The sequence below is a fragment of the Bison bison genome, unplaced genomic scaffold (genome assembly GCF_000754665.1).
Source record: "Bison bison bison isolate TAMUID 2011002044 unplaced genomic scaffold, Bison_UMD1.0 scf7180017864239, whole genome shotgun sequence".
Lineage (NCBI taxonomy): Eukaryota > Metazoa > Chordata > Mammalia > Artiodactyla > Bovidae > Bison > Bison bison.
The window spans coordinates 7,092,431-7,102,211 of NW_011494811.1; the positions used below are offsets into that span (position 1 = coordinate 7,092,431).

The window sequence follows — 9,781 nt, forward strand, 5'->3', positions numbered from 1 at the left end:
AAGAAGCAAGATGGGATAAAAAGAAGATCCATCAAGTGTTAGAAACTGCCACTCCTGAGCTCAGCACAGCAAAGAGCACACTTGAAGAAGTACCGGGAAAACAAGAAAAGGTTTGTTTTCTTTGAATACTATATTAAAATTCTTTAAGTTGAAGTGATAAACACCAACCTCAATTTAGACTACCCTAACTTAGACAACGGAGAAGGCAATGGCACCCCACTCCAGTACTCTTGCCTGGAAAATCCCATGGACGGAGGAGCCTGGTGGGCTGCAGTCCACGTGGTCTCGAAGAGTCAGACACAACTGAGCGACTTCACTTTCACTCTTCACTTTCATGCATTGGAGAAGGAAATGGCAACCCACTCCACTGTTCTTGCCTGGAGAATCCCAGGGACGAGGGATCCTGATGGGCTGCTGTCTATGGGGTCGCACAGAGTTGGACACGACTGAAGTGACTTAGCAGCAGTAGCAGCAGCAACTTAGACAAAAGAGAATTGATTGCCTTGTGGAATCAGAGTTAAACAACCAGAGCTCCGAGAAGGCAGAGATGCACCTGGGCTATGGATCAGCACCTGGAATCTTCAGTATAAGGCCTTTGTCACCATTTCTTTTTGGCATCTCTCAGTGAACTTCAGTCTGACTGACAGCCACAGGGTTAGAGTTTCTGTGACAGGAAAGAGAATCTCAAGAAAGGGTCTTAAGAGCCCTGAACAGTTTGGATGTTAGTGCTTTTCTGTTTTCTTCTTATCACAATTTTGAATGCGTATTTGCCATTTATCTATTCACTTTAAAATCCCTTTAATTGCCTTGCGCTCTCAATTTCAGGTGTTTCTACTTTAGGATATTTAGGGGGCAGGGTTTACATACTAGGTTTCTTAACTCAGTACCACCTTCTTCTGTTGACATGGTGAGTGGAGCTTCTTAAAGTTTACTTAGGAAGTCAAGCCTTTTATTTTGGGGCAGGGTTTATGTGATGTCTGTTTCTGTAGTACTCTCTTGTTTATATAAATCCCTAATTTCCAGTGCTTGCTTTTTCCTTTTCCTTTATCACTAAGCCTCCTCAGAAACCTTGCCCTCTAGATCTGCCTTTTCTGCTCTCACATACTTTCATGCACCTTTCTTTTCCTTCCACAGACACCGGTGTTCTGATCCACCAGTTCTCAGACTTGTTTTTAGTATTTCCTCCTTTGTGAACTGTCCCGTATCTGGGACACCGGAGGAAACTAGCTGCATACTCCAGCTTGGGTTCTCAACTAGCCTTTGCCGGTTTAGAATATTTATTTCCCCACTTATATGCAGAATGAAGTCTGTGGTAGTCTCTACTTGTGCTTTAGGCATGATTTATGGATGATTTTATCTGCTCTCCTGTTGATCACTATAGAGAATGGGCCGAGAGAGATGTACTTCGGGGACTCTATTACCTACAGCAAATCAGAAGCCCCCAAAATAATTACCTCACGGATGAAAAGCAAGCAGCAATAAAATTAAGTTTGTCCTATAAAATTGTAAAACTAAAAACAAATCTTAAAATACAAAAGTAAGTTTAGATTTCTTATAATAGAGTTTTTTTAGCTTAAAAATATATTTGAATGTAGAATATGTTATACTTCATAAAGAAATGTTTAATAAAACTAAATTTCTTAATATTTCATTGTACATAGTAAGGTGATCAAAACTCATGACATATCTTGATTTTGGGGGGGTGGTTCTTTGTAGCTTGTTGACTTTCGAGAAACTATTATGAAGATGTTGGGCTTTAACATGAAAACAGCAGACAAGAAAATCATCAATCACCTAAGGCTTATTATACAAGTATATGAAGCATCTGACAAATCAAAGATGGCTTCTGAGTGTGAGACTGGACAGGATAATGAATAAAGAATTTCTGCAAACAAGAACTCACAAATATGGACATTTCCTCTAGCGTCTTGAATATGGTTATATTATGAATAAAATGCATTTGAAACTTTTCAGTTAAATCTGTTCTCTCCTTTGATATTTGGCAATTCACTTTTCTTTGTTGCAATCATGTTCTACATACATACAAATACATTTATTTGTGGTCTAGTCTGGATTGTTATTATAATGCATAGTGTCTAATTATATTTATTAACTGTATTTTAAGCAGAACTAACCCTTAGTTGGAATATTCGTATCTACGTTAATGGCTTGTGTCTAGAATGAATGGTTTTTGGGGTATGTCCCCTTATGAATCTAGGTAAAGTTACAGTCTATAATTTGAATCTATTTTATCTATTTGATTAACTGAGAGTTTGAAAATCAGATATGTGCTGGGGTCCAGCCCCAGCAGGATCCAGGGATTCCCTCAGGATGACAGCGTTGGCTAAAGAATAGATAAAGAGATAAAGAGATAAGGAAAGAATTTTGCAGTTAAGAAAATAGAGGAGAGAAAAAAGAGGCTGATGTTCCTTGGTTTACGCAGAAAGCCAATAAAGCCCCAGCACGGGACTTGCTCTGTTCACGTAGGCTGCAGGCGCCCTCTCGAATCGAGGAACGTGCCCCACCTTAGGCACTTTCTCGAGTGGGTCTTAGAAGCCCAGGCAGGAAAGTGAACGCAGAGAGCCCCTGCGCCCCATGGAATCAGCCTGAATAGGAAAAGGAAAGAGAAAGAACGACATGGGGAGACCGAGCTTCGGTAAGCAAGGCCCGCACTTTATTTTCCAAGTAGTTTTTATACCTTAAGTTGTGCATAGAGGATAATGGGGGAAGGGGTAGAGTCATGCAAGGTCAGCAGTCCTTGATCCTTATCGAAGCCAGGCTTTCTTTCTGCAAACCTATCATATGCAAAAGTTTTAGGCGCATCATCTTCTGGCCAGGAGGCCTGTTAACATTTCATGACCCTTTCTTCAGAAAACTTATTTTTCTCTAAAGGTGATTATTCTAAAGTCAGGCGCCACCCTCCAAAAGCATTAGATAAAGTTGCATTCCTATAGGGCAAAAGTGTGGTGGGCTATAACAAGAAAAGAATTAACTCAAGGGTCCAAGGTTACAAACATTAAAGGTACTACTTACATTTCTATACACCAACTATATTAATCAATACACTCCCAGGGACTCAGTAGGTAAGGGATATGGAAACTTGGCAGCAAGCATTAGCTCAACAAAGAAATCCTCTACTGCTAAGTCGCTTCAGTCATTTCCCGACTCTGTGCGACCCCATAGATGGCAGCCCACCAGGCTCCCCCGTCCCTGGGATTCTCCAGGCAAGAACACTGAAGTGGGTTGCCATTTCCTTCTCCAATGCATGAAAGTGAAAAGTGAAAGTGAAGTCGCTCAGTCGTGTCCGACTCTTAGCAACCCCATGGACTGCAGCCTACCAGGCTCCTCCGTCCATGGGATTTTCCAGGCAAGAGTACTGGAGTGGGGTGCCATTGCCTTCTCCAAATCCTCTACTAGTTCTAGTCTAACAATTTTAACTCTCTGAGAAGCTCTGCATTGTTAGAATATCTTAAGCTTCCTGTGCCTCTTGTGGTTGGGAGGCTGTGAATCTGAACAAACCTGTCAGGCAAGCTAGAAAGTCATCAGAGGGGTTTGAATTGAAACACTCCTATTATGCCCAGGAGACTTATTAACTAGAGTTTTAAGTTGATATTCTTCAGAGAAAGTGGTCGGGGATAGCCCCCCGTTAATGTCAGAGGAGTTGGTGAAAGTCGTGAAATAGTAAAACAGACAGATTTTGGTTTTGGGGTAGACAGGCAGGCCCAGAGGGGCACCCCTCGAGTTGTGGCTCGCCTTGCCCACCAGAACTCTCCCACATGGCCTTGTCATGGGTAGGGACTCCTGTGCTGGCTCCCAGCAGATATGAAATATTGAAAGGTAGGAAACTCATTAAGAATTATTAATAATGTGCAAGAATATATTGTTTATTTTTCTTAGTTAATAGTGTCTGCCACTGTTTTCCTAATTGTAGATAGATCTCTAAGTTAATGATGTTTTAAAATATATTATTTCTAAATTTTACTTAGAACAGGAAACTGTTCATCTTTCAAGATAGTTTTAGATTTATTCAAGATGTCCTCTGTAGGAACAGGTCAGAATCTGGACAGGCCTGTGGATACCCAGTGCCTGCTGTTGTCATTTGAAAAGATCTCCTGTGGGGCTTAGTTTTAGAGGGATCTTCAGGGTGGAAGAAGTGATGTTACACTGGACCTTATAGTAGTAACACTTTGGAAGAAAATGATTCTCTTGAATACTCATTCAAGGAAAAGACGAGTGAACTTCTAAAATGCTCACATTGTGTCCCATGGCACTCTGGAGCACTACAAGATCTCAGCATGCCATGGAGTGTTTAAAATTTTAAAGAGAAACAGTGACATTTGACACTTGTCAGGAAAGTACTTGAACTATTAGCTCCTACTAATTGATAGTTTGAACACTGGCTCACTCTTCATTCCTTTTGATGACATATATTTTTAATAAAAACTTCCCAGGGTTTCTGAGGACTTTTGAATTTGTTGCCAAGTGGGGGTCAGCAGTTGGTGGTATCACTACCAAGTAAGGTGATTCCAGGATCCCTGGAGGCAAGGTAAGAGGTTCACTTACCTTTTTTTCTGGAGAATATCCTTAAGGAAAGGTAGGGACACCCTGCATAGAGCCTCCACCTACAGCCCAACCTGCTCAAGCTCTAAGAAAACCACCGTCTTGTTCAGGATTCCCCCATGGTCAGTGGTCGGGGGTTCGGTCAGGTGCCTGCTACAGCCTCAGCTTCTAAGAGCTGGAAGGATAGCACAACCCCATGAGCCTGACAAGCTGCCGGACCCCTTCCTCCAGCTTCTCCTTTCTGAGGAACTGCAAATACTACCAGCTCCAGGGTCAAGTTCTTCATGAATGTGAACAGTGGCAAGGTCTGGCAGTCTCAAAGAGTCAGTTCATAAGCATGTTAAAGAAAATTCATCTTTAAGTACAGAGTCCCTAGTCTTAAGGCTCCTTTATGAATTGTATTAATAGAAACTGTTCAACCACAGAGCACTGTATAAGGTCAGCTGTGTTAGCTCTGAGCAGAGGAGGGAGAGGAACCCTTCCAGTACCTGGAACAAGTTGCTGCCACTCTGTTCTTTAATGAGAAGTGAATTTAGACTTAAGGATTTAGACAAATAATTTTCAACCTTCAAGATTCAGAAAAATTATCTAATTTAAAATAATACATTTTCTGGACCTATCTGGAGATTCCAGTTCAGTGCATATTGTGTGGGGTAAAGTATGGACATGTTTTCAAAGCTGCTTAAGTGTATGAATTGGTAAAATTACTTTGGAAAAGTTTGGCAGTGTATCAGTTTCCTACTGCTGCTGTAACAAATTATCACAAACTTTGTGGCTGAATCAAATGTTTATTATTCTACATTTCTGGAGGTCTCAGAGCTATGTTCCTTCTGGGGAGGGGAGAGAATCCATTTCCTTATCTTCCCCAGCTTCTAGAAGAATCCCACAGTCTATGCTCATTGCCTTCTTCTCTTCAAAGCCAGGGTCTTGAGGTTTGCCAGGTCTTTCTAACACTACTACTTCTCTTATTCTCCTTCTGCCTCCCTCCTCCTCTCTTAAGGATTCTTTTGATTGCATTAAGCCCACCTGGTCAATCCAGAATAAAATCCCTATTTTAAGACCAGCTGATTTGTGAGTTCAACTCTAGATTCCAGGCATCCCCGATTGTGGCAGAAATACCTTCGGGCCAGTTTAACGGAGCTTGTTGCCACATACGTATAAGAGCCAGCAGGTATAGCCACCAGGCACTTCCTCACTGCAAAGCGCCTGTTGTCCCCTTCCCGGAAGGGCTTTTAGTGCTCCTTCCCTATTCTGAGCCTTTGCCAGCGCTCCAACACACCCTAGCGACAAGTGCAGCTGCAGAGGCAACTCCACCTTATAGTGCAGCATTTCTATTCAAGATTCCACCGGGGAACGTAGCCAAACTTCCTCTCCAATGCGTTCAGTTCAGTCGCTCAGTAGTGTCCAACTCTTTGCGACCCCATGGACTGCAGCACGCCCCATCACCAACTCCCGGAGCTTCCTCAAACTCATGTCCATTGAGTCGGTGATGCCATCCAACCATCTCATCCTCTGTCGTCCCCCTCTCCTCCCGCCTTCAATCTTTCCCAGGATCAGGGTCTTTTCAAATGAGTCAGTTCTTCGCATCAGGTGGCCAAAGTATTGGAGTTTAATATTCAGGACGGATTTCCTTTAGGATGGACTGGCTGGTTCTCCTTTGGAACCGTCCGTTCCACTCGCTTACGCAGTTTGAAAGTTCGCGCCACTGCGCCTGCGCATTCCTCAGCGGCTGGAAAGCCGGAAGCACTTGTTTTTTGTGGGGCTTTCTCTGTGAAAGAGAAAAGAGGGCGGAGGAGATTCAGAGCTGATGATGACTGGCTGAGGGAAATGATTGGCTGGTGGAAAGACCATTCCAAATAGCACCTTCGTGCAGGCGGGGAACCAGCTGGATTGGGAATCAGCCTAGAATCCATCCTGTAGGTGGCGGAGCAGGGGCCGGAGTCGAGGAGAGGGCTGGCTGGAGACCAGTCTGGCCGGCGCAGGAGGGCAACGCGGGCTGCGGGCGCAGGTCTTTTCCTGGAGGGTTCTGGCCCGGCTCCTTCGTGGGGAGCTTCAGAGTGTGGGGCTGTGTCCAGCGTTCTCGGGTCCCGGCACCCTCAGACTGGTGTCGGGGTCCCCAGCCCGATACTGAATCGGAGGGTCTGGGTGGCGCCCCTGACTGTTTCGAAATACTTCTCGGGAGAATCTGATACTCGGCCAGGGTTGAAGCCCAGCCCACTGTTGCCCGCCGGCGGAGCTGGAACGCTGCGTGATTTGCGTCAGGGTTCTGGTTAACCCCAGGTTGGCCAGTTAGGTGGTCAGCTTTGCAAGTCTCGGTTTTGTCCTATCCCCCACGCAGATCTGGGGTAGGCGTCTACACTCTGGAGAAGTGAGATTGGGCGTTTGCAAAAATAGCAGGGCTGGAGGATTGGTGAGCAGTGCTCCGATCGTGCAAGTTGAGTCCCTTGAGTGCTGTCTCTGCTTGAGGAACTTGGCTGGTTTCTTAGGCGCTCAGATTACAAACGGTTACCTTGATACAGTTATGTAATTTATCTGTTACTCTGATCACGTTGCACCAAATATCTGGGTTTCTTTTACAGACCATTTCTTCAGTTCAATGCAGTTCAGTTCAGTCGCTCAGTCGTGTCCAACTCTTTGCGACCCCATGAATCGCAGCACGCCAGGCCTCCCTGTCCATCACCAACTGCCGGAGTTCACTGAGACTCACGTGCATCGAATCAGTGATGCCATCCAGCCATCTCATCCTCTGTCGTCCTCTTCTCCTCCTGCCCCCAATCCCTCCCAGCATCAGAATCTTTTCCAATGAGTCAACTCTGCATGAGGCGGCCAAAGTACTGGAGTTTCAGCTTTAGCATCATTCCTTCCAAAGAGATCCCAGGGCTGATCTCCTTCAGAATGGACTGGTTGGATCTCCTTGCAGTCCAAGGGACTCTCAAGAGTCTTCACCAACACCACAGTTCAAAAGCATCAATTCTTTGGCACTCAGCTTTCTTCACAGTCCAACTCTCACATACATACATGACCGCTGGAAAAACCATAGCTTTGACTAGACAGACCTTTGTTGGCAAAGTAATGTCTCTGCTTTTTAATATGCTGTCTAGTTTGGTCATAACTTTTCTTCCGAGGAGCAAGCGTATTTTAATTTCATGGCTGTAGTCACCATCTGCAGTGATTTTGGAGCCCAGAAAAATAAAGTCTGACACTGTTTCCCCATCTATTTCCCATGAAGTGGTGGGACCGGATGCCATGATCTTCGTTTTTTGAATGTTGAGCTTTAAGTCAACTTTTTCACTTTCCACTTTCACTTTCATCAAGAGGCTTTTTAGTTCCTCTTCACTTTCTGCCATAAGGGTGGTGTCATCTGCATATCTGAGGTTATTGGGATGGTGTAAATCAATGGCAGGGCTCATCTATTGAACTTTATTCATTTTTGTTTGTTTAGGGGTTTTGGTAGATGGCTTTTTGTTATTGTTTAGTTGCTCAGTTGTGTCCGACTCTTGTTTTACCTTATTCTTAAATTCTGAGGATATCTTATCAGTTTAGTCACTCAGTCGTGTCCAACTCTTTGTGACCCCATGGGCTGCAGCATGCCAGGCTTCCTTGTCCATCACCAACTCCCTGAGTTTACTCATACTGATGTCCGTGGAGTAGGTGATGCCATCCAACCATCTCATCCTCTGTCATCCCCTTCTCCTCCTGCCTTCAATCTTTCTCGGCATCAGGGTCTTTTCCAATGAGTCAATTCTTCACATATGGTGGCCATAGTATTGGAGTTTCAGCTTCAGCACCAGTCCTTCCAATGAATATTCAGGACTGATTTCCTTTAGGATTGACAGGTTTCATCTCCTTGTAGTCCAAGGGAATCTCAAGAGTCTCCAACACCACAGTTCAAAAGCATCAATTCTTTGGCACTCAGCTTTCTTCACAGTCCAACTCTCACATACATACATGACCGCTGGAAAAACCATAGCTTTGACTAGACAGACCTTTGTTGGCAAAGTAATGTCTCTGCTTTTTAATATGCTGTCTAGTTTGGTCATAACTTTTCTTCCGAGGAGCAAGCGTATTTTAATTTCATGGCTGTAGTCACCATCTGCAGTGATTTTTGAGCCCCAAAACAATATAAGAGCCACAAATATGGAATTAGATAATCTCTTATTAACAGTTTTATTGAGATGTAATTTACATACTATGAAATGAACCAGTTTTAAGTAAACAGTGCAATGATATTTAACATATTTATAGAGTCCTGCAACCATCACCATAATGGAATTAGGTAATTTTTAATCCCCCTGGTAATAGTCTTTACTATTCTCAAAAGTTAGTCTAAGTGGACATTTTGGAAATACAACCTAAGAGCCTCTGAAAATCTAAGTGCAAGTCATTTTATACTTGAGCAGGTGAAATTAAGAGGAGAATTAAAGCAAATATTCCTAGAAGTTGCAGGTAGTGAAACTTTTGTGTATTGTAATACAAAGTAGATTATAACCATTCCAAGTGTCTTGTTTTATGAAGAATATGCCATAAATCCCATTTTAAAGATGACAAAAGAGTTTGAAGAATAAGTTGTCTAAAGCTACATATTTGTGCCTAGGTTAGGCCCCAAGCCTGGATGCTTTATCTGCCTTTGCCACCTCATTGGACTGGTTTCCAATTATATATTACCTGTACAATTCCTCCATTTATTGAGGAAATAATTAAATAGTGACCACTATGCCAACAACAACCAAAAACACTCCTTGAAGTGCTGGAGGTACCATAGTGAACCAGATAAGTTTCTAACTTCAGCTGATAGTCTGATGAGGAGACAATGATCAATTGAAGAGAGAAAGTGAAAGTGTTAGTTGCTCAGTTGCTTCAGACTCTTTGTGACTCCATGGACTGTAGCCTACCAGGCTCCAATATCCATGGAATTCTCCAGGCAAGAATACTGGCGTGGGTTGCCGTGCCCTTCTCCAAAAGATCTTCCTGACCCAGGGATCAAACCTGGGTCTCCCACATTGCAGGCAAATTCTTTACCATCTGAACCTTGAGGGAAGATTCATGATAAACTGAAAAAAAAAAAAAAATATATATATATATTCTAATTTTAAATACTGGGAGATGCTATTTTCTTTGTTTTGGCTATGCTGCAAGGCTTATAGAGTTGTAGTTCCCCAGCCAGGGATTGAACCCAGGTCCCAGCACTGAAAGCATGAAACCTAACCATTTGACCACCACC

General features: G+C 43.4%; 1 protein-coding gene across 14 annotated transcripts in view; it reads left to right on the top strand.

Moving 5' to 3' along the window:
• The window catches only part of LOC104993485 (coiled-coil domain-containing protein 170-like), a 39,107-nt gene extending 37,150 nt beyond the window's left edge, over positions 1-1,957 (top strand). For 12 of the 14 annotated variants that reach the window (XM_010846784.1, XM_010846793.1, XM_010846783.1 and 9 more), the window contains 2 exons: positions 1-110; positions 1,717-1,957. In XM_010846784.1, the coding sequence (XP_010845086.1) occupies positions 1-110; positions 1,717-1,878 (272 nt within the window). In that variant the 3' untranslated portion in view covers positions 1,879-1,957. Of the gene's footprint in view, positions 180-1,381 lie in introns of those variants that run through there. The other 2 variants (XM_010846788.1, XM_010846795.1) reach the window with 2 other exon arrangements.
• The last annotated feature ends 7,824 nt before the right edge of the window (positions 1,958-9,781 follow it).